Genomic DNA, 25,151 nt, shown 5'->3' on the forward strand with positions numbered 1-25,151 from the left:
TCTCTCTCTCTCTCTCTCTCTCTCTCTCTCTCTCTCTCTCTCTCTCTCTCGTGTGTGTGTAGTGTGTGTGTGTGTGTGTGTGTGTGTGTGTGTAACATGTCAGGGGAGTTTATTAAATTGGTCCCAGGGACTCATGAGAATCCTCTGTTAACAGCTCCCTTGTCTCAGATTCCACCTCAGACAAACAGCATCTGCCACCGACATGCTACTCCGGGAACTCGCCTGGCATCCCAGGGAAACTGAGTTTGCGGTTCCTCTTCCTGCCTGTTCTTAAAGGCGTCCCCTGGCATTCGGCTGGTGCTAACACAGTATCGTTTCACGGCTACCTCTGAGGGCCCTCATGTCTAAAATGTCTCAGGCCTTGAGAGAATGACAAACCAAGTCTGAGCCAGATGGCTGGAGCTCGTGGGAAGAAAATACTATGGCCGACAAATAGGAACGCATCAAGCTGAATCTCATCTGAAGGGAAAACAGAAATCCCTAGTAGACGCCAAGTAGTCAAAGGAGCTGAGGAGAAAGCCTTGGTTAAGGACACCAGGCTACCAAAGCTGAGGGGATCTGATGCCTCTCCAGGGGATAACTCCTGCTCCCATTATCCCTGTGGCCCAGACCACAGAACTCATACCCCACAGTGACAGCTGCCTCTTCCATCATCAGACCTTAGCCCTGGCTGTAGCCCCAGCCAACCAAAGCTACTCCATCTTTCTAGAACCAGAGCCCCCTTCTTTTGGCTTCCATGGACCCCCACATGACCCAAGGACTCCTGTGGCCCCAAGCACCATAGCCATAGGAGAAAGGCCCCGAGGCAGCTCGGGGCTAGACTGGCCCCGTTCAAGGCACACCTCGTGCACAGAGGCTGATGCGCAGACGTTGTGTGTCTTCTGGCTTCCCATGTCCATCTGTCTCTCTCCCCAGCCATAAAGAGCAAACGGGTGCTTGTTCTCCTTTATCTTGCTCGTCGATCTTTGTGGGCTTCTGGTGGCTTTCTTACTTCCCCTGACACAGTAGGCACTAGGCTGTGGTCGCGGTCCGGGGCCACTGGGCGCCCCGTCAGTCTCTTTCGTCCTATGTTCTTCGGGTTTCTCTTCTGTGTCCTTTTTTGGTGGTGCTTTTGAAAGAGAGAGAGAGAGAGAGAGAGAGAGAGAGAGAGAGAGAGAAGACGAGATGGAAAAACTTTAAAGTTCATATATACATATACACACACACACACACACACACGCACACGCATATGACGTAAGTTGAAACAATAATAAGTTTCATCAAGTCAGTTACATGTTTAACTCTATAGGCTCTACAGGTTTTACTTAAACCAGCTATGGAAACAACTTACCAACAATAAACCAAAGCGATTCCAAAGTAACCGTGATGCCCACCCACAGGAGACACCATCACTATCCAAATGAGAGTGTATGTAGCAGGAGCTCCCTCCACAGGCCCCTGAGGCCTCCTCTATCGGATGTGCCCTTTGGGGACAGACAAGGCCTGAAGACTGGTTTCTAAGTCACCCCCTGGAGTTTGGCCGTTATGCCCTTGTCACACAACAGAATGTGGTCACTGCAGCCACTCAAGTGTACCCTTTACAGCATCCCCAGAGACACTGAAACAGGAGCGACGTCATGAGCCAGGGCCACAGTGTTGGGCTTGGGTCGGTAGTATCCTCGAAGGCTCGTTGGTGTGAACACCTGATCCCCGCTGGGGATGTTGCTTTAGGAGGCTGAGGAGTCTCTGGGAGGTGGAGTCTTGATGGAAGAGGTGAGTCACCACAGAATGAGTATTATGGGTTGTTGACCTGGTTTCTGTTTCCTGAACCATCAAGCTGTAAGCAAGCAGCCTCACCGTGACCCCAGGAACTCTGTACCTTCCCCACCCTTTCCAAGGACAGGGACCCTTCCTCCCTTCAGATGTTTCAGTGATGAGAGAGGAAACTGACGTGTATGGTGGGAGGGGGTGATGAATGATGTCAGCAGACCTGGGGAGTGGAGGGTACTGGGGGGGGGGGATATATGTGGTTGCCCAACCTAAGGTCAACATCAGGAATTTAAGAACATTCCAGAATGTCCAGACTTCCCTTACCTACCTTCTGACATTTTAATGCCACCGTCCTTTATAAGACATGATTTTTACATAAATCCTTCCCAAGCCTGTTTCCTTCCCTCCCACACACACACAGACACACACTGGAACAGGAGCTCCGCGTGAGTGAGTCACCCACTTCTCAAGCATTGCGTGCACCCCTTCCTCCATCAGCTACTGCAGAGCTTGGGTCTTCCTGACTGCTACACAGACCGCTGGAACAAAGCCGCGTCGCCACAGAGAACAGTCCCCCGGCCCCGATGCCCTCGGCTGAGCGCGTGTTCCATACGCCTTTACAGGAGAGTGTTCCCTGTGTGGGCGATCCAGACGGCACACCCGACTGTAGGAAACCTTCACTTCTGCCTTAGCTTCAGCCTGAGCTCTATAAACCCATTCCTTTTACTGAACATCTTAGGTATCACGTGAGACAAGCCACACCTGGGGTCTGACACCTACACCTTAGGCCAGACTGCCATCCCTGCAGGGAAGCTTCGGGGGGGGGGGTGAGGAATGCCAGGTCCAACATACTTACGTCCACCCACTGCCTGAGTACACTTCTGTGCGTTGGACCCTTACCCTTCCTCACATCGGTGTAGGATGAGGTCAAATCTGGAGAACAGGGGAGTGTGTGTCACCTGAGTTTTGAATCTCTTCACCTCCTCTCCCCCAGAAAGCATGCCCAGAGAGAACAATAATGCCCTCTGTGAGGAGAGAGCTTATGCTGACCAGAGAGAGACTCAGAGAGGGACCGTCCACTGAAAGGGAAGAGGGGATGTGAGAAGCTCTAAGGACAAGTACACACACAGTTGACAGCTACAGGATGGGAGCAGGAGGCACCAGGGGAACAAAGCCTTTCTGTGCCGACCTTGGACTGGAGATGGGGCTGATGGTACCTTAGAAATCATGGGTAATTGCGGGGGATTTTAAGCTTAGGAATAATATGGCCCTGTCTATATTTTAGGATGGGTTGGTTAAAAGAATAGGGCCAAATGCCTTCCAGGAAAGCTGACTGCAGACCAGGGTAAACAGACATGCTGGCACCGCACTGGGTGCGGTGGGGGTGGAGGTGGGACAGGGGAGCCTGGTTGGTCTCCTCAGATGTTCTAAGCAGATGGTCCTCCAATCTATGAACCGGAGGTATCTCAGGCATGAAGGAAGGATGGAACAGCCGGGCAAACTGCTGGTGGACACCCACAGGCACCTTGAGAGGGAAGCTGGGACCAGAATCAGAGTGCACAGGACTGCCCAGGAGAAACATGGAACAGGAAGCCAAAGGGGCACTGTTGGATCCCCAGGACACTTATTTAATAATCCAGAGAGAGAGACAGAGACAGAGACAGAGACAGAGAGAGAAGCCAAGAGCAGGACAAAGGGAGGCTACCTAGGAAAGTAAATAGAATTTAGAAGAAAACCTGAGGAAGGGTCATATTCCATAGCAAAGTCGGTGTACTGTGACCAAAACCCTGCAGCTTACCCATGAGGTTCTGGTGTGTGTGTGTGTGTGTGTGTAGGGGGGGGTGACACTTGGGTCAGGTGTCAAGCAGAGTGCAGAACAGTGAATCAACCCTTTTTACTATAGGACCCCAAACAGCTCAGTGAAGTAAAAAAGCCACTGCCCACCTAGGGACCTAGGAACCTAGACAGGACCCCAGAATCCAAATGACCCCTACAAATAATTTTCACACAGCATTACCACAGTACTACAGCACCCAGGAAGAGAAAACAATGCAGAGACAACCAGCTGGCGCAATAGACTTAAGAACTTAAATTATCACCTACAGACTGTGAAATAATGGTGCTCGCACTCTGTGCTTAAGGAAAAAACAAAAAACAAAAAACAAACGATGCTTGAAAATTATTCCCAGCAGGAGACAAAAGATGGACAGAAACAGAAGAAATGAGATAAAACTATCACTGTAATTTTAATATTTATAAAACTCTCAAAATCACGCCTGGCACATGGTAATTAGATTTAAGTATATGCTTTTAAGATCCTCTTTGAAAGAATGATGTTCAAGATGAGGATGTTTTCAGGCAAACAAAAACAGTATTTCCCACAAGATACAGGGTAGGATTACAATGCTTTTCTCACCAACCGAGGGAACAGTCAAATTAAAATAAATCCAGGCTTTAGGATGGAGCTGCCCAGTACAATAGCCTATAGCCACGTGTGGCTATTAAAAAACAAACTCTAGTAAATTAAAAGTAAGTGAGATGATTGTGCTTCTCTGTTAGACATGTCATGGGTCAACCATTCAGTAATGCCATGGTAGATGCTCTATAGGAAATGCACCCGTCACCACAGAGCAGTTTGAAGAGTCCGGTTGTCGGTGGGGGGTGGGGGGAGCAGAATGCAGTCAGTAGAGAAAGAACTGGAGCACTCCCATCAAGCAGATGTGGAACATACATGAGCTTTTCATAGCCAAAGCCACAAAAGGGACTCTTCCCACGTTCCCAGAACTGGACTTACATAAAATGAAATTACAATGAACATATTCTCACACCCATTAGGGAAATGAACCTACAAACACAGAAACAACTTTCAAATCTCTTTTACTTTTGAGCTGAGTTTTAGGCCAGCTTGGTACATGATAATCACATCTAAGTATATGCTCTTAAAATCCTATTTGAACAAATATTTATAGAATAAAGCCCCACCTCAAAACAGCAACAATAAGAATTTCCATTTTGGAACTTTAAAAACACACAGAGATAGAAGAAATGGCTCAGGGGGTAAAGAACACTTGCTGTGTGAGCCTGAGGCCCTGAGTTCAGATCCAGCACACACATGTGGATGGACCTGATACGGTTGGTATGTTGACGATAATTCCACTCTCCTGGGAGGGGCTGCGGACAAGGAGTGAGTCATCCTCGGGTGACTTCTTGTGAACCAATCCCCTAATGAATAAAGGAGCCAATCACTGGGCCAGTAGGCGGGACTTCTGGGTTGGACAGGAAGCAGGAGAGAGTTAGGTCTTTTTGGACAGGGATAGCGTGGTGGATCCGTCAGGATTCGCCACCTGAGGATTTAGATTTAATAAGGCTTACGAGGTTAGGATTTTAGTTGTTGCACCCAGCAACTGAGTTACTGTTGTTTCTGAGCTAAGTTTATGTTGTGTTTTCCTTCCTGCGGCACTTCATCTGGGTTCAAGAGAGAAAGGTATGGCAGCAAAGCATAGGTTTGTCAGGTGTGCACCACAAAGGCGGTGGGGAATTTGAAGCACAAGGCTGGCATGGTAGCAACCCACCAGTGGGAACCTAGCGAGCTGGGTGAAGAGATTTTACAGCTCTGAGTCAGAGTCAAGATAAAAACAGGTTGGCCATTGCCCACCAGTGCATGGCCAGCCAGGCCACTGGGGCTGAGAGATGCCGGCGCAAGCACGGGAACATGCCTTATATTTCCCCGCAACACACGCGCGAGGAGTCGGGTGCAGCACTGCGCCTGTAACCACGGCCCTGGAGCAGGGGATGAAGTAGGAGCTCTGCAGCTCACTGGGGCCCAGCCTAGCTCCAAGTTCAGTGGGATACGGCAGGGATAAACACATCAAGTAGTTAGCACCCTAAATGTGCATTTCAAAGTTAAAATGGTAAACTTTGTGTTCTGTGTATTTTACCACAAGTTGTTAATAGTCACACTTGGGAGATGGAAGCAATCAAGGTTAAGGTCACCTCAGCAGGATACTAACTCTGAGGCCAACCTGGGCTAGGAGGTAGCAGATACCCGTAATCCCAGGGAGGTAGGTAGAGGACCTTTAAATTCAAGGTCAAACTTGGGCTATGTAGTAAGAGCCTCTCTTTAAAAAAATAAATAAATCAGTGTATGGTGGCTTTAATCCCAGCACTTGGAGGCAGAGGCAGGGGGATCTACAGAGTGAGTTCCAGGAGAGCCGGGTATGTGTAGAGACCCTGTCTCAAAAATTCCAAGAGAAAAAACAACAAAACCAGTCAGGCATGGTGGTGGTAAGCCATTGTCCAAACACTCAAGAGACAGAGGCAGGAGGCTCTCCGTGAGTTTGAGGACAGCCTGACCACATCGTGAGTTCTAACCTATCCAGAAGTACATGCCAAGACTCCCAAGAAAAGAATCCACACAGATAAAAGTTCTTTTGGCACAAAAAAAAAAAAAAAAACAAAACTAAATAGACAGAAGTTAGTTTGGTAAAAACAAAACAAAAACAAAAAAAAAACTAAACAGATTCACAAACCTCTCACAAGCCTAATCAAAAAATGGGCCAGACACTGCGGTGTCTCGAATCCTAGCATTCCGGAAGCAGGTTTACCTCTGTGAGCCCAAGGTTAGCCCGGTCTAGCTAGGGATACATAGAGAAATCCCATTTCTCGATAGATGAGTGAATGAATGAATGAGTGAATGAATGAAGCAGAGGCTGGAGAAATGGCTCAGCAGTTAAGAGCACTTTCTGCTCTTGGAGAGGACCTGTCTTCACCACCAAATCAGGTAGATCCTGTGATTCCATCTCCATGAGATCCTATGTCCTGTCCTCCGCAGGCAGCCACATGCACATGTGCATAGGTGCACACACACACATATGTGCACATAAGTCAATAATAAAGCAGGAGGTTCTGTTTAAATGAATGCTTCAATCTCTTCCTCCCCAAAGTCCCACTCAGTAAAGGCCAGAAGGCACAATGACGAAGGCCAGGGGAAACACCGGTACCCCACAAAACATCCAATAAAAGACGGAGAGAAGCAGATAAAACGGAAACGCGGGCTGGGATCAGCCAGAGGAAGCCAACTGCCTGGAAAGCAGCCCAAGGCAAAAGTTGAGCCCACAACGGGTGACAAAAGGCACAGCCTTCTCAGGCCAGGGCAGTGGGCTTCCTTTCGAAGGCCCGGCCCCGCCAGCCCCCACCCCAAACCCTTCCGAAAAGCAATAGACTCATCTCTACTGAGAACTGGGTTAGGACACCCCAACTCCACACCTGAGCAGACTGCTGTGACTTCTAAGGAAAGCAAGCTGAGAGGGAAAGATACTGTCTGGCCCACAGAGAAACTGGGAAGGCGGGGCCCTCCATCAAGCTCCATTTCATTGTGTGCTGTCCCAAAGACAATCTGCACGCTATGAGGAGGGCCCAGCATAGGAGGACGCTTTGCAAGTGTTGATATAGCAACAGCTCAGCCGGTCTCTCAGCAGAGGCCAACAATAATACCTATCAGACAAGGTGTGCCAGCCTTGGAGAAGGGCCTGCGTGTAGCCCCAGAGCCTACCAGGCCTCAGGAGGGGTGCTGACTTTGGCTGGGTTTCATATTTGCAGCAGTGGATAATCCTTACATAGCCTTTCTCCTCCCACCTCCCCCTCGCCCTCGCCCTCCCCCAGAGCTCACAGTGTAGACCAGGCTTGCTTTGACCTCACAGAGATCCACCTGCCTCTCCAGTGCTGGGATCAAAGGCATGCAAGCCTGTCCAGCCTTTTTCTTTCATTCTACCCAAAATACCTCTCCTCCCTGAATGCCAGAGTACTGTCTAAAGATGGAGAAAGAAGCACAGGGTCCTGGACCTGGGCTGCCAGCACAGCAGAAGCCAGAGTGACCTCTTCCTAACAGGACAGGAGGCCTCAGCACACAGAGAGCCCTCCTCTATAGCTTTCATCCTGGGCTCCAAGCATGTGGCAGACTGGCTGGTTCCCCTGGGGCAAGATGAGAGGCACCAACTGGGAAGGACACCCAGGAGACTCTCAGAGGGTAAGTTTTAAATGTCCCAGAAAAACACCCATCTCTCTCTTTGTACAGTCAATAGACAAGCCAATAAACAACCTCAGGACACCACATCCGGGTCCCTCAGAGCACTTCCAGGCCTCAGCATTAAATATGAGCAGATAGGTCAGGAGTGGCCATCTGGTTACCCCTCCCACCATCTGTGTGTGTGCATGTATGTGTATGGACATTAGAGCAAAACTTGCAGAAGTTGGTTCATTCCTTCCACCGTGTGGGACCCAGGAATCAAACTCAGGTTATCAGGCTTGGCAGCAATCGCCTTTCTGCACTGAGCCCTCTCACTAACCCATGGGTACATATTTTAGCAAAAAAAGACATGGAGATGGAAGCAGTATTTTACACCTGCAATACCAGCTAACATGGTTAAAGCAGAATGAAGAGTTCAAGATCAATAGGAGAGGTTGTATAGATGGCTCAGCCAATAAGAGCACCGGCTCTTCTTCCAAAGGACCCAGGTTCCATTCCCAGCAGCCATATAGTGACTCACAACTGTCTGTAACTCCAGTCCCAGGAGATCTGGCGTCCTCTTCTGGCTTCCCTGGAGACCATATCTATGCAGGCAAAGCACTCATATACGTATTTTTTTTTTCTTTTTACCCAAACAGGGTCTCACTACCTAGCCTTGGCTGTCCTGGAACTCATTATATAAACCAGGCTGACTTGGAACTCAGAGAGATCTACCTGCCTTTGCCTCCTGAGTGCTGGAATGAAAGTCTTACACCACCACATCAGGTAATAAAATAAAATTCTGATTTTTAAAATGTCAGAAGTTTGCCGGGCCATGGTGGCACACGCTTTTAATCCCAGCACTTGGGAGGCAAAGACAGGTGGATTTCTGAGTTCGAGGCCAGCCTGATCTACAGAGCGAGTTCCAGGACAGCCAGGACTATACAGAGAAACCCTGTCTCGAAAAACCAAAAAAAAAAAAAAAAAAAGTTAGAAGTTTGATCCAAGAGGCTCATCAGCCAACAAAGAAACAGATCTGTAATCCTGGTACTCAGAAATCTCAGGCAGGAGATTTTCTATAGTGTGAAATCAGTCTGGGCTACAGTATAAAAACTCTGTCTCAAAGAAGGGGAGAGAAGAAAAGGATAGTGAACCATGAAGAAGAGGAAATGACTTTAAATGGTGTTGGGAAATCTTGGCCTGCAAGAAGGTTCCATGTTCAAAAAGCCCAGTGCAATGAACGAAGGACAGCAGAAAGGCACCACAGGCACTGAGTCTGCCTAGGAGAAAAAGAACCTTCTGAAAGCTTCTGCCTCCCACTCCCCCCCCCCAAAAAAAGCAGAGACAAGAGGTAGAACAAGGAGTAGGCATGAGTAGGAAGTGGGGCAGGATTACTTTCCTAATTTTTGAACAGGTTGTTTAAAATAATGTGCTTGTAAACTTTATCAAAAGTAAAATATAGTTGAAAAGTGCAGCTGTGGAATAAGGAAGTGGAGATGGACTAACAGGCAGGCAGCCCCACATCTTATCTGCAGTAGACCAGCAATGACAGTTGTGTAGCATCAAAAAGCTGGGTTAGATCCCCCAGTATTCCAAAAATAAATCTGGAGGTTGTCTTCACCAGTTTTCAAAGCAAAACTGTAGTGAGAATTTTAGTTTCCAAGAAAGAAAGAAAGAAAGAAAGGAAGGAAGGAAGGAAGGAAGGAAGGAAGGAAGGAAGGAAGAAAGAAAGAGAAAGAAAGAAAGAAAGAAAGAAAGAAAGAAAGAAAGAAAGAAAGAAAGAAAGAAAGAGTTAATGCTATGTGAATATATTTATGTTTTAATCCCAGGTGAGGGATATGAGGCTGCTTCACAGCAGGTGACTATGATTTGCCTCATGCACTAGAAGGGGTGTGATTTTTGCCAGCTGCGGACAGTTTAATTCTAAGGAATCTGGAGAGGGTATAAATGAGTGAGCCCCTAAAGAGCCTGGGGCAGCTGCTGCTCCCCCTGCTGCTCCTGATTGCTGTTTGTCAAGTGGTTGTGAGCAGAGATGAGGAAAGACACTGGAGATAACCTAATAATGAAGACTGGACTTACCCAAGGAACCCAATCCCCCTAATCAGCAGGAAGTTGTCTAATGAGGTCTAATTTTCCCCTCTAACTCTTTCTCTTCTACCTAGTGTTCGGGAGTTGGAAGGGATTGGAATGAAATGAGGGTCAGAAGAGTGGTAGATAATAGAACCTGATAAAGCACACACACACACACACACACACACATACACACACACACACACACACACACACACACACACCCCCGTCAACACAGGACAGCTCGAAAAGTACAGAATTCCTACTAACAAAGCACTTCCGCCTCCAGCATGGCGGGTGGAACTTACAAAGAACTTTCAGAGCCATTTCTCAAATAAGAAAAGGAAGCCAACAGATCTCATTTGTTTGAAAAAAAAAAAAAAAGTCTCCAGAGAGCAATACAGAATTATAAACAAAAAGAAACAAAAACAAAGAAGAAGGGGAGGAGATACAGTTCTCTAAACACACAAAGAGAAACAAAACCCTCTAATAACATCTCTTACAAGAAAAGATACAGTGTACCCACTGCAACCCTCCTGTGATCCCAGCTGTGGAGGATTCAGAGTTGAAGCTTAGGCTACTTAGGAAAACAATAAACTAGATACTTTTCCCATTTTGAAACAAAGTCTCATGTATCCAGCCAACCTGTAACTCATTTCTGTCCTCAACCTAAGTGTTGGAATTAGAAGCATGAACCACCACCTTCATGCTGAGGATCGAACCCAGGGCTTCATGCATGTAAACACTCAGTCCACTGAGCTGCCGGTGTTTGAGATGACGCCCATGCTTAACTTGATTTCAGCATCACTCACTATATACATACACATCAGATGGTAAACTATAAATGTAACTTTTATTTAATAACTCTGTTTAATTTTTTTAAAAAAATTGACTGGAGGGTCAATTGTACAGTGCTTTCCTAGTATATACAAAGTCTTGAGTTCCATTTCCAACACCATAAAATTAACACTCCCCCCAAAAAAAGAAAAAATAAATGAAATAAACTAAAAATAATTCAATAAGACTCCCCAGAATTAAAGATAAGTTTGGGGGGGCTGGAGAAATGGCCCATCAGTTAAGAACACAGGCTGCACTTCCAGAGGACCCAGGTTCTATTCCAAGCACCTACATGGAGGCTCATACCCCCCCAGTTCCAAAGGATATGACGCCCTCTTGAGAGTACTGCATGCGCATGGTCCATAGACACATATACAAGCAAAACACCCATACACATAAAAGAAAAAAGAAAAGAAAAAATTAAGAGAGTTTGGTGTAGGGACTTGCAAATGACCTATATCAATCCCTAAGGGTCAGGACCGACAAAAGATTCTAGCAGTCCCCCGGGGGCAGTTATAGGTTCGGATCAAGGATCAGGACTCACAGTGATGGGGCAACGCCTCCAGATGTCTTAGAAACAAAGAGACGTCATCACAACCTCAAAAATTACCAGGGCTTTATTCCCTCAGAATTCAACTTTTCATCCTTTCTTAAGCTGAGAGGTGACCTCTACCAATGAGGGGGTGAGTCAAAACATGGCGGTCGCTCCCACCTGAGAGAGAAAAGCTGGAAGTGCCTGATGCAATGCCAAGGACCCTCTTTAGACAACGTCAAGCCTGCCACAAGGGCAGCAGGCAGGCCAGACAGAAGTAGGCCAGTGGCCCCAGGGGATGAGTTAAGGTGCCTGTGATGATGAACCAGTGTCCTTGGCTACACTGTGAGAGTGAAAAGGACCCAGAGGAGCAAAGTGGGTCAGCTTAGAGCACCCATCCAGTTTCTATGGGCCCAATATCACACAGAATACGATAGCTCTGAAGACTGTGTAGAAACGAGTGTGTATTAGGAAAGCAGAAATAAAGCCAAGGTAAAACTGGGGGTGGAGTGGAGTGGGGGTAGGGCAGCCATAAAAGTATATAGACATAAATACCAGCCAACTGTACTACTCAGGAAACTGGAGCAGGAAGATGACTTAAGCCCAGGAGTTTGAGGCCAACCTGGGCAAAACTGTAAGCCCTGGTCCCAAAACAAGAATACAAATAAGAAGTGTCTGTTATAATACCAGCTACCCACTCAGGAGACTGAAACTGAGGAGCATACATTTGAGGCCAGCCTGGGCTACAGAGGAAATTCAAGACGAGTGTGGCTTAGTGAGACCCTGTCTCAAAACAAAAGATACAAAGGGAGCTGGGAATGGGGTTCGGTGGGAGAGCATTTGCCTAGCATACCCAAGGTCTTGAATTCGATCTTCAGTACCCCAAAAGAAAAATGGAAAAAGCAGAGGAGCGGGAAGCAGGTTACCTAACAAGTAGACAGCTGCTAGGGGGAGGGGGAGCACCATGTAATTAGTTTCATGGAGTCACAAGATTCCTCATGTAAAAGTCCTTGCACCTGGGCAGTGGTGGCACACACCCAGGTGAATCTCAGCACTCACGAGGCAATGGCAGGTGGAACTCTGAGTTCAGGGCCAGCCTAGTGAACACAGTGAGTTCCAGAACTGCCACGTCTACACAGAGAAACTCTGTCTTGAAAAACACAAAATATCCGTGAAAAATAAGGCAAATGTATTTTAGAGCAATGTGAATCGGTGGCTCACCAGTCTAGTATTATAACGCATCTAGTATTATAACATTTCTCACATTGACACTGGCCCCTAGGAGCCAGCAAAAGAGCTGCTGACGGAGAATCCCGAAAGCGGGACACATCTATTTTCCCTAATGCCTACACACCAAAAATTCTAGCAGGGATTTTGCAAATCTTTGGGGAGGGCTCTGTATCTCCATGGAAACTCAAATAATCATGGACTTGGGCACGAAACACACTAAAGTGCTGTCAGGTTTTCATATGACACACACAGATAGATAGCAGGTAATCTCTTCAAACCGCAGTGGGAAAGGAAAAGCCGGTTTGCTCGTCCCAGTAAAATAAACCTCACAGTTAGCAAGGGCTCAGTTTTCATCGTAATACCTGGGAGACATGCTCCCCGCCCCCACCACCTTCTGCCACTCTCTCTAATTTCTAACCACATCACTGAAGCATCAGGATGGTCGTCACAAGCGACCGGATGACTCAAGGCAGCCCAGCCATGCAGGAACTGAGAATAGGCAAACATAGTAACCAAGAGCGGGGCAATCCGACCCTTTCAGACTCTGACCATGGATCCCAAGCTCCCATGGCTTTGTTTACAACGCTGAGATTAAAAACAAAGGCCCCATCGTCTGACTTTGAAGGTCGAGTGAGACCAGTCACTGAGAAATAACTTTTCACCACTGGACTCTCAGAAGAGCTCAGAGAGGTAGTGATCCAGCTCTACTGAAGCAGGGCCCTGAGTCCAGGCAAACTCCAACCCCACTAGGCAACGGCGGGAAAGTGGCTCACAGCCTAACCAGGGTGTGCAGCTGGACCAGCGTATACAAAGAGGGGTTCGTCCACAAACACACGCACACCATTCTTCAGGGACAGCGAGGCCAGGCCTTCAAGGCGTTCACACAGACAACCGTGACCCCATTATGACAGCTCGGGCGTTCTTAACTTCAGTCGGTCATTTTTGGAATGAAAAGCTCCTCTCGCCAAACGGGATGCGCAGAAACAAATAGATCCGCCATCTGGTGGATCGAGAACTCACTGAGCCGGCCACTGCCTGTGACCAAGGACCCCAGTCAGGGGTCATATGAGTTGGAGGTCATAAAGGGCTCCGCCAAGAGTCACCAAAATAGGGAAATCTGGGGTGGGAAGATGGAGATGCGGCCCGCATCTTCCCCGCTTAGTTCAGCAAGCGGATTCTGTCAGCCCCAATTAAACCAAACCAAAACAGGAAGCGCCTGCCCAGAGAACGGAGCAACGCGCCGTGCCGGTACCTGGTAGCACTGGGTCCTGCTCCTCCGCGTCCCGCAGCTCCGCGCCGCGCTCCCCCACCGGCTGCTGCTCCTCCCGCGCGGAGGGCGCCGAGGGCTCCCCTAACGCGCCCCTGGGGGCCGGGCTTGGTGAAGCCGAGCTGTCCGAGGGGCTGTCCGGGCCCCAGGCGTCCCAGAGCCAGGGCGCGTGCGCTTGCTCCAGCAGCCGGCGGCCCAGGCGGTAGCGCAGCAGCTCGCGGTAGCACGGCGCGTATTCGTCCCAGCGCGGCTCCCGATAGCGCTTCATATACTCGCTCTTCACCCCGCTGCCCGGGGACATGGTGCCGCGCGCCGCCGACTGCCTGTTCCGCGCTGCCGCCTACGGGTGCGACCGGACTCAGAGCCGCGGCCCGCCGCGCGGTTCAAACCCGGAGCCCCGCCCGGACTGGAGGGCGGAGGCTGGGGCAAGGAGGGGCGGAGAGGGGGCGGGTCTGTGACGGGTGTTTCTGGGAGAGGGCGGAGTCCTGGCGGGGGCGGAGTTCCAGGCTGGGAAGGCCCCTAGTTCAGGTAATAGCGGGGGCGGGGTTCCAGGAGGGATTCCAGGCGACGCGACCTGTCTAGGTGGACTGGTCCTCGTAGGTGGTCACCAGGGGGTCTGTCCAACCCGGTAGAGGTGGAGACCACCGGACTCAAGGTGACGGGACAGGGGATCTTAGGTTCCCAGGCACCCTCCTGGGCGAGGAGTCAGGAATTCTAAGAGCAGCGTCCTTACCTCCTGCCTGTTCTATCCTCTGCTCTCCGGAGGTCAGCAGAGATCGTGGCGCAGCAGCTACAGCGCGAACAGCGTTTCTCCTTGCGCGTCCTCCACCAAGATGTCGCCGATGGAGCGGTGGCTCCGCGGTCCTACGGCAGCCGGAGGCGAAGGCGCCGCCCCAGCCTGAAGCCTGCACCTCCCCGCGCGCCCGCCGGGCCCCCGCCCGCTCCTGCGCTCGCGCCTGGGGCGCTGCTGTGAACCCCCAGCTCGCTCGCCCACTCGCTACTGGGGACCTCGGTAGCAGACTTCAGCTCTAGGTGCAATCTGTGCCTGTGAGCAACCAACACCTAGACCAGGGCCAAATCCTGTGTCCCGATTCCTTCCTCTTTTCACAACGCTCGGGTTCTCAGGCCTTAGTGATTTTTTATTATTGTTGATGATGTTGTTGATGTTGCTATTTTAATACATTCACTCCTCTCTCCCCTTTTTGAGACAAATCGCGTGTTACCAAGGCTGGCCTAGAACTCATTCCGGAGCCCAAGCTGGTCTTGAACTCCTGATCCTTCTCCAGTCAACCTCACAAGTGCTGGAATTAGCAGGTATAAGCCGCCTCACCTGCCCTTGCCAACTTACTAGAGGCCAACTTTTGTAAAAATAAATAAATAAAATAAAATAAAACCCAGGGCCTGCTCAAGGACCTGGTGCAAATGTTTGGCTTGGGCTCTAATGGACAGTGTCACAGGGTTGTTACTGCTGTAATCCTGCTCTGCAGATGGCTTTTGTAAAAGTAAGCCTTGACGCAATCGCTGCAGGAAGATTTGAAAGGAAAGGCATCCAGGAAGGAGAACATTTAAAAAAAAAGAAAGAAAGAAAGAAAGAAAAAGAAGGAAGGAAGGAAGGAAGGAAGGAAGGAAGGAAGGAAGGAAGGAAGGAAGGAAGGGAAAAAAAGCAGGTCCAAGCGGGATGTTTCCAGGAAGCAGATCACTCTGGAGTTTCTGCAGTTCAGATGAACTATTCCCATGTGTCTACACCTGCCTGGACCCTTTCTTAACTGAAAGACCTGAATGTAAGACACTAAGGCTGCAGGGTATTCACAGCCTAGGTGGCTGTCCTGAGAACCTGAACTGATTATCTGGTGGTATTGTCCGTGTTCTGGAGAAACAGAAATGACCACAGCCGCTGCTGAGATTCCCACAGACACCAGGCTCCTTCCCCTCCCCCTCAACAAACCGCGGAACCCCCTCACTGCATTCCCTTTTATTGAAGTGGCTGGGTTGACCTATGGTTTTAGCAATCAAAAGTTTATAAACATTTAGTGACTAGACATGGAGGCACCCAGTAAACCCTAGTACTTCTGCAGTCTCTGAGGCTGCGTAAGGCCTTGTCTCAAAAGCCAGGTAAACAGATTCTGAATTGTGTGGAAGAAATCTTGATGTACCGTGACCTGAGAAATCAGGGCTAGGGTTAGAGCGGTTCAGCTTTTGCTGCCTGACTGCAAGATTCAGTGGATGGGGTTACACGTGGTGCCTGCCCATAATGCAGCTCTCTAGAGCTGAAGGGGAGGCAGAGGCAAGAAGAGAATGAGCTCTGAGCCAGCCTGAGGGCCATACTGAAGCCCTGCCTAATAAAAAGGAAGGAAGGAAGGAAGGAAGGAAGGAAGGAAGGAAGGAAGGAAGGAAGGAAGGAAGNAAAGGAAAGGAAAGGAAAGGAAAGGAAAGGAAAGGAAAGGAAAGGAAAGGAAAGGAAAGGAAAGGAAAGGAAAGGAAAGGAAAGGAGGGAAGGGAAGGGAGGAAGGAAGGAAGGAAGGAAGGAAGGAAGGAAGGAAGGAAAGGAAGGAAACTAGGCATGCAGTCTCATGGTAGAGCACTTGCTTACCATGATTCAAGGGAGGAACAAGTCCCATCTGCCTCTGATTCAGACTGTCACCCTGAACAGGACCACAGCCTGCTACTGCAGAAGCAGTGACTGAAGGTTACAGTATGAGACAAATACGTGTGCACTCTCAAGAGGGCTTTAAGGCTTAGCATCAGCTTTTATATAAATAAAATCAGGATAATCATTCCTAACCTCACTAGTGTCTGTTGTCCATCCTTGAGTTGTATTTCTCTCAGCCCTTGGGAGGCAGAGGCCTATGAACTTGAACCAGCCTGGCAAACCTAGTAAGACCCCATCTCAAAGTTAACAACAGAAGTATGATTTTCATTATTTGGGGAGATTGCTTTGGTTTTTTTTTTGAAACAGTTCCTGGTCTGGTTTGGAACTCCCTGTGTAGACAAGGCTGGCCTCAAATTGATGGGCAGTCCGCCTGTGTCTCCCAAGTGCTAGGGTTATAGGCATGCGCACCACACGTAGCTTATGAATTGCTAACAATCGATCCAATGGATCGCACATGCTAGGCAAGCACCCTACCATCTAAGCTGCATTCCCAGGGCTCATTCATAATGTTTTAATTAAAAAAAAAAAAAAAAGTTTAAACCAGGTGTGCTAGCACACACTTTTGATCCCAGCATGGGAGAGGCAGAAGTGGGTGGAGCTCTGTGAATTTTAAGCCAATTTAGTCTACATAATGAGTTTAAGGACATTCAGGACTATGTAGAAAGACCCTGTCTCAGAAAATATATTTAAGATATGAAAAAGTTTAATGTGCATGGGCATTGCCTGTACAAATGCCTGTGTACCCCATGGATGTCCGGTGCCTGCAGAGGCCAGAAGTGGACATCGGAGCTATGAAAGACTGTAAGCCGCCTCGTGGGTGCTAGGAGTAGAACCTGGGGCCTCTAGAAGAACGGGTAGTACTCTTTTTTTTAAAAAAAAAAAAAATTATTTATTTATTTTATGTATATGGGTGCTCTGTATGTACACCTGCGTGCCAGAAGAGGGCATCAGATCACATTATAGATGGTTGTGAGCCGCCGTGTGTGGTTTCTGGGGATTGAACTCTGGAACAGCAGTCAGTGCTCTTAACCGCTGAGCCACCTCTCTAGCCCCAGGTAGTACTCTTAATGACTGAACCATCTCTGTCACCCCCAAAACAAACAAACAAAAAACACCTGAGAGAACAACCCAGAAAGAAGAATTTTTTTGACTCACAGGTTCACAAGTTCGAGTCCATAGATGTTTGGCTCCACGGTTTCCGGGTGTGTGCTGAGGCAGACCATCACGGTGGGGAATGCATGGTAGAGCAGGGCTTTCCACCTCCTGGTCGACCACTGGCAGAGGAAGCGAGAGAGAACTTTAAGGTCAGACCTCCAGGGATCAGCCTCCTTCAGCCACCTTCCATCCTCCCGTGTCCACCACCCCCAGGAACTCATCAAGCTGTGCATGGATCCACCTGTGGATAAATCCCAGGGCATGGGATTCACTCACCTCCCAGAGCGCTGCCTCTAAAAGCTGCAACATGGCAGCACAAGCCTTCAGCACAGGAGCCTTTGAGGGACCTCCTATCCAATCCTAGCCAATGCTTTCTGGTTCAAAGATAGCTCCGCCCAGGATCTTAGTCGTGTCCTTGGGACTCTGCTTCCCTCTCAGGGACTTTCTTCTCGGCTCTGTGTAAATGGATTTCCTTCACACATTTGCGGTGCAGAGCGACCCTATCTATCTACAAGACAATGTCCTACCATCCCCTCTCCCCTTTATCCCCCATCACCTTGGCTGGAACTAATGAGTCAAGCTGGGACATTGAAGTCCCCAAGCATCAAGCCTTCTTCATTGTGCAGACCCAAAGGAAGGGCTTGTAACCTGGCTGGGCCCAATTGAGCATTGTCAGGGTCCCCAGTACCTGAGGTCCTGAAAGGAGCTGGCAGAGCTCTCAGATTGACCCAGACAGCTGAATGAAAACAAAGATCTTTGGGGCTGGAGAGTTAGCTCGCAGTTAAGAACACTCGATGCTCTTGTAGAGGCCAATGTTAGATTCCCAGCACACGGCAGGCAGCTCACAGCTGTCTGTAACTCCAATCCCAGGGGATCCAACACCCTCCCCTGACCTCCTCAAACACCAGGCATGCATGTAGTGCACATGTATACTTGCAGACAAAGCACTCATATACATAAAATAATAAAATAAATGAATCTTTTAAAAAATAAGAATTTTTAAAGTCCTCAATGACAGCTCAGAAATGATTGGCTGGCCCCTTCCTTGACCATCTACAGCAGACACCGTGGAAACACTGTGGAGAGTGAAGCTCAGGACAGTGTCTGTGGCTCTGGGTTGTCCCGATGGCTGTTACCCTTATTTCTCCAGGAAAAAAATCAAGCTTTGACATTGAAGCACGTAGGAAGTCAGAGTCGGAATCATCCTCCTCCAGCATGACCTGGACCCCTGAATATGCAACAGCCACAGAACCAACCGTGCCTGCATGCTGTCTCTCTGCATGTTGTCTCTGCAGCTCACCACCACCACCCCCCAATAGTGGCTTTTGAGGCTCAGAGGGAAAACTGCCAGCACCCTTCACTCCCCCAGCCTGAGAGGCACAGATGTTCCACGTGGAGCCTGCCAAACTCAAGCTCTGATTAGACTCCGCCTCTTCTCACCTGAGAAGCCTCAGTTGGGACTGATGCCCCCCAGAAACCCTAAGCCTCTGCTCTCCACAGCCTCCAGTCTCTTATCAGCCATGACACTCTTCCACCTCTGCCCTGCCGCCTCTCTTCCTCCCTGGTGCCTGCCCTCCCTTCCCTCAGTCCCCCCTCTCCTTTTACCCTCCCCCACTCCATTTCTACCTCTCTTTGCCTCCTCCCCTCCAAAGCCTTGAAGCCTAATGCCTCTGCCTCCCTCCAACCATTTCCCCCATACCCCCACTCTTAGAGCCATGTAACAAAGAAACAAAAATGTCCCCAATTACTTTGACTGCTAGATAATAAGCTGTCAAATGAAGAAGAACAGTGTGATTACCATGGCAATTTATCAGAACACAAAATTCTATGTGCAGCCTCATTTGGCTGCACTAGAAACACCTGCTTGGAGAACGTGCCCAAATAAAGTTTCACTGTTGTCTTCTATAATACAGGCTGCTGCTGCTGCTGCTGCTGCTGCTGCTGCTGCTGCTGCTGCTGCTATTGATACTGATGATGCTGGTAGTGCTGCTGGTGGTGGTACTGATGTTGATAATGGTGGCACTGATGATGCTGATGATGATACTGGTACTGCTGCTGCTGGTGATGATGCTGATAATGCTGGTAGTGATGTTGATAATGGTGGCACTGATGTTGATGATGCTGATGATACTGGTACTGATGCTGCTGGTGATGATGCTGATGATGCTGGCTGGTACTGATGTTGATAATGGTGGCACTGATGTTGATGATGCTGATGATACTGGTACTGATGCTGCTGGTGATGATGCTGATGATGCTGGTACTGATGTTGATAATCATCATGCTGCTGATAATTAGCTTGCTCCTCTTGTATTTTTTTTCTTTTTTATTATTTTTAACTGAAAATTGTTTTTCATACATACAACATATTTTTGATCATGTTCCCTCTCTCAAAAAAAGAGAAACAAACAAACAAACAAAAGCAGAAAAGCAAGAAACAAAACCTCCTCAAAAACCAAAAATTAAGAATCAAAAGAAATAAGCCAAAGACCATTAAGATAAAATATAAAATGTCAAAACAAAGCAAAATGAAACAAAAGTCCATGAAAATGGCACTGGGTTTGTTTTCTGTTGGCAATTACTCCTGGACATGGGGCTCACCCTGGAGTGTGCTGATCCTCCCCGTGATGCATCCTTAGAGACCCTCCCCGTGATGCATCCTTAGAGAAAACTGTTCCTCATATGCTGGAGGCGGTGACTCATTCACCTGCCGCTGTGTGGATGTGAGTTCTTACATTTCCATAAGGGGACAAGCACCCCCTGCCCAGTGACTGCCCATAGCTCAGTATATCTACACCCCAACTCCTCTGCTCCCCGTAAAGTTGGCCCCCAGAGCTATTGGGAGCAGGAGAGCCCTTTAAAGGATTACTAATGACTGCTGCTCTGCTGCCGTGGGTGTCCCTTGAACCAAAGCTGAGGATGCTTCAGCTGAGTTGTCCTGGGTTTAGAACCTGGGCTCTCAAAAAAATAGTCCACGAGCAACCATCATTCTTGGCCCACGGTCCCATTTGTGAAGACCTTAGAAGACATTTATCTTCATCCTTGATTAGAAGACTGACTTCCTTTCTACCTCTCAAGGAAAGATTTTCCTCTGTCCATCTGTCTGTCTGTCTATCTGCCTGCCTACCTGCCTGTTTGTCTATCTGCAGGTTCTAGTTATGACTGGGCCTGGAGAAGAGCAAGACAAAATTACGAATAGAAAACATCTGCATGGTGTGGTGGCACATGTCTGTCCTCCCAGCTCCTCAGGAGGTGACTCAGGACAGACAGATCACAAGCCCCAAGGCCCAAACTACAGCATTAGTCTAAGGTCAGCCAGAACAACTCTGTGAGAGCCTGCCTCTATAAAGTAAACAATGGAAAAGGCTTGAGGACAGAGCTGAATCGAGAGTTCTTGCCTAGCATGCACCAACCCCTGCGTTCGATCCCCGCAGAGTATGATAGTGCACACCTGTAATCCCAGCACTGAGCAGGTATAGGCAGAAGAATCAGAAATGTAATGTCATCTTCAGTTACACAGTAGGTCTGAGGCCCTGTCTCAAAAATAAGCATACACACTGTCTCAAAAATAAGCATACACACACCCCAACAGTTGTGATTGTTTCTTGGGGTAGAAAGGAGGGAAGGGTATTAATTTTGAGTGTCCCATGAATCAAAGCAAACAAATATATAGGTAGAGATAGATAGGTGTATAGATATAGATGTAGGTATAGATATAGACATATATACATATATGTGTGTGTACATATGTGATTATATATTTATATGGATATATACATATATATGTGCATGAGTATTCAAATAAAGTTTTCTTTGTCAGACTTATCTAAAAGTAAATGGTCTAGATGTTAGACAAGGATTTTAATCTTCCTAAGGGGAGGTCTGTCTTTAACCACTCCTAAGGAACAATTGCTGAACCTTTGGCATGTATGTTCCTCGTCATAACAGGAATACAGTCTGACGGTAGCCATTGACCTTGAATCCGTAGACGACTCCTTACTACAACCCTCCTGGGACACATGCTTCTTTTCATTTTTAATTTTTTAATATTTATTTATTATTATACATAAGTACACTGTAGCTGACTTCAGACGCACCAGAAGAGGGTGTCAGATCTCATTATGGGTGGTTGTGAGCCACCATGTGGTTGCTGGGATTTGAACTCAGCACCTTCAGAAGAACAGTCAGTGCTCTTAACCGCTGAGCCATCTCTCCAGCCCCCTAAATTTTTTATTTTTAAATGTATATGCATGCACGCGCAAACACACACACACAAACAAGTATCCATGTGTGTGTGTGTGTGTATGTATGTATGTATCTGTGTGTGTGTCTGTGTGTGTGTGTCTGTGTGTGTGTGTGTGTGTGTGTGTGTGTGTGTGTGTGTGTGTGCAGTTGCCCATGGATTCCAGAAGAGGGAGTTGAATTCTGTGGAGTTAGAAGCAGTTGTGATTATCTTATGCTGGTGCTAGGAACTGAACCCTAGACCTTTACAAAAGCAGTATTTGCTCTTAATGTCTGAGGCATCTTTCCAGCTCCTCCCCCTCCTCCTTCCCCTCCTTCTCTCCCTCCTCTGCTTCCTCACCCTCCTCACCCTCGGGAGACAAGAACTCACTGTGTAGGCTAGTCTAGTCTAAAACACATGGCAACCCTCCTGCCCTTTCCACGGCCTCCAAGTTCTGCCTTAGAGGCATGAGTCACTAGAGTGAGTTAATCAACACTCTTTTATCATCACTGCTCCAGGCTGCTGTCCGATTCGGCTTTGGAAACTCGGTAGACAGCTCGCTAGACCTTTCCTCTAACAGTACAGTTCTTGTCCTCTTAAAATGGAAGCACACATCAATAATAGAGGATCAGAGGTTGGAGGCGGAGGAGAGGCAGCATGTGCCTCAGAATAGAGCACTTTCTGGTAGACTGCGATGACTGCAGCTGTGAAGGGCTTCGAGGATCTCTCTAAGGTATCAGGCTGACTGAAACAGACAAGTAACTCCATAGCAGAGTGTTTGGTACCTGACCTGTGGAGGTAGAATGCTGTTACTTGGTACCTGACCTATGGAGGTGGAGTGCTGTTACTTGGTACCTGACCTGTGGAGGTAGAGTGCTGTTACTTGGTATCTGACCTGTGGAGGTGGAGTGCTGTTACCTGGTATCTGACCTGTGGAGGTGGAGTGCTGTTACCTGGTACCTGACCTGTGGAGGTGGAGTGCTGTTACCTGGTACCTGACCTATGGAGGTGGAGTGCTGTTACCTGGTACCTGACCCATGGAAGTGGAGTGCTTTTACCTGGTACTTGACCCATGGAGGTGAAGTGCTGTTACCTGGTACCTGACCCATGGAGGTGAAATGCTGTTACCTGGTACCTGACCCATGGAGGTGGAGTGCTGTTACCTGGTACCTAATCTATGGAGGTGAAGTGCTGTTACCTGGTACCTGACCCATGGAGGTGGAGTGCTGTTACTTGGTACCTGACCCATGGAGGTGGAGTGCTGTTACTTGGTCCCTGACCCGTGGAGGTGAAGTGCTGTTACTTGGTTCACTAGCTTGGTTCACCTGGTGAGACCGCTGTCTTTCCAACTCTGGAACAGCATGAAACACACTGCATCCTTCAGGCCCTTGAAACCTGTGTTGCCTCCTGTTTGGAGACAGAGGCATCCATTAGCAAGCCATTTTCTTTGAATGTTAGAGGTTCCAGGATGATTAAGTGAAGTCCCTTTCCCTGGTGACGAGGGAACAGTTTAAGAGCCATGCCAGGCCTAAGCCCCTCTTTACCCTCTCCACAGCATACACTCCCCCACATGGGCATCAGGATACGTGTGTGGTGCAGTTAGTGTTGGGTTTGCCTTGTTCCCTCTGTTGTTATTAGGACAGGGTCTTACTGTGCAGCTTTCACTGACTTGGAACTAGATGAGCATACCTTGGAACTCACGAAGATCTGTCTGTCTCTGCTTCTAGAGTTTTGAGAATAACGGGATGTGACACTGTGCCCTAGTGCGTTTGTTACTTTTTTAAATAAAAGAACTAAAAGTGTATGTATGCATTGAACATTGAAGTTTAGTATGCTCAGCATGAGATGCTCGGAGACCCCGCCCTGTTCTTCTGGCCCTTGGTGTCCTTGGGCTGGGCACTGTCCCTGGATCTTCAAATGCAGGTGGCTCAGCAGGCGAGGGGAGAAAAGTTGCTTTCTTCTACAATGGCCAATGGTGATCCAGAAAACAGGTCAGGGCTGGGGGCAACTTTAACCAGCTGTGACACACTGTGGGTCTGTCTGACTCTCTAGTGCTCTTTAACAGAGATTGCCAAGCAGTCCCCCCATCTCACTAGATCTCCGTGCAAGACTGAGGATGTGGCTCAGTTGGTAGAACGCTTGCCTAACACACACAGTCTGGTTTGATCCCACCCGTACCACATAAACCTGGCACAATGGCCCAGCCTGCAATACTAGCACTCAGGAAGCAGAGGATCAGAAGGGAGGATCAGAAGTTCAAGATCATCCTTGGCTGTATAGAACATTCAAGGATAGCCTGGGCTATGTAAGACCCTGTTTAAATAAATAAAGAACCTTAGTACAAATCTGGAAATTATATTGACTGACATTTTATTTTACCCGTATATATGTATATACGTGTGTACGTATGTATGTATGATGTGTATGTGTACACACATGCCACAACAAGAGTGTGGAAGTCAGAGATGATTCGTCCTCTCTACCGTGTGGGTCCCGGGCATAGACTCTAGTTTACCAGGCTAGACGGCAAGCATCCCAGTGGCAACAGTGGTTAGCCTGAGCCCACAGTTGCAGGCTGTTGAATTCGGGAAATGGGTTTGGCCATTGTCTAGAAGTCCTTGTGCTACCTCAAAATTCGGCAGGTTTTCTACTTTATTTTTTTATTTTATTATTATTTTTTTAATTTTACTTATTTAATATATGAGTGTTCTGCTGCATATACATCCTTCTGCCTGAAGAGGGCATCAGATCCCCCTATAGATGGTTGTGAGCCACCCTGTGGTGGCTGGGATTTGAACTCAGGACCTCTGGAAGAGCAGCCAGTGCTCTTAACCGCCGAGCCATCTCACCAGCCCGGTTTTCTACTTTCAAGCGTTGACAACCATGAACACAGGATTAGCAATATCACTTTTAGAACGTAATTGTTCAACCACCTGATCTTTGACTGGCAAACTTTGCTAGCACACAGCCCACAATGTAGTATATACACAGGATTTACAAAGGGCGCCTTATGGATTTCTCTTTTTTAACTTTATTATTATTTTATTATTTGTGGGAGGCCATGTGTGTATATAAATCAGAGGACAGCTCTGTGGATTTAGCACTTCCCTCCCACCTTCCCATGGGTTCTGTGGTTCAGATTTTTATCATGAGGTTCAGTGGCAAGCACCTTTCACTACTGAGTCACGTTGCCGTATCACCACAAACAACTTGTGGATTGAGGATTTGTCCGTTTGGTTGGTTTGTTTGTCTGTTTTTTGTTTTGGTTTGTTTGTTTGTTTGTTGAGACAGGGTTTCTCTGTGTGGCCCTGGCTGTCCTAGAACTTGCTTTGTAGATGAGGCTGGCCTCGAACTCAGAGATCTACCTGCCTTTGTCCCAAGACTGCAGGGATTAAAGGTGTGCGCCACCTTACTTATGAATTTCTTTGATGCTCT

At 48.2% G+C, this 25,151-nt stretch overlaps 1 protein-coding gene across 1 annotated transcript in view; it reads right to left on the minus strand.

Moving 5' to 3' along the window:
- Ccsap (centriole, cilia and spindle associated protein) overlaps positions 1–14,807 on the minus strand; it is a 17,999-nt gene extending 3,192 nt beyond the window's left edge. The window contains exons 1-3 of the mRNA XM_021220630.2: positions 14,423–14,807; positions 13,675–14,029; positions 843–1,108 (exon numbers count right to left, since the gene is read on the minus strand). Of these exons, the coding sequence (XP_021076289.1) occupies positions 843–1,108; positions 13,675–13,990 (582 nt within the window). The 5' untranslated portion in view covers positions 13,991–14,029; positions 14,423–14,807. The remainder of the gene's footprint in view (positions 1–842; positions 1,109–13,674; positions 14,030–14,422) is intronic.
- Between the last annotated feature and the right edge of the window lie 10,344 nt (positions 14,808–25,151).

Source organism: Mus pahari, chromosome 20, assembly GCF_900095145.1.
Source record: "Mus pahari chromosome 20, PAHARI_EIJ_v1.1, whole genome shotgun sequence".
Lineage (NCBI taxonomy): Eukaryota > Metazoa > Chordata > Mammalia > Rodentia > Muridae > Mus > Mus pahari.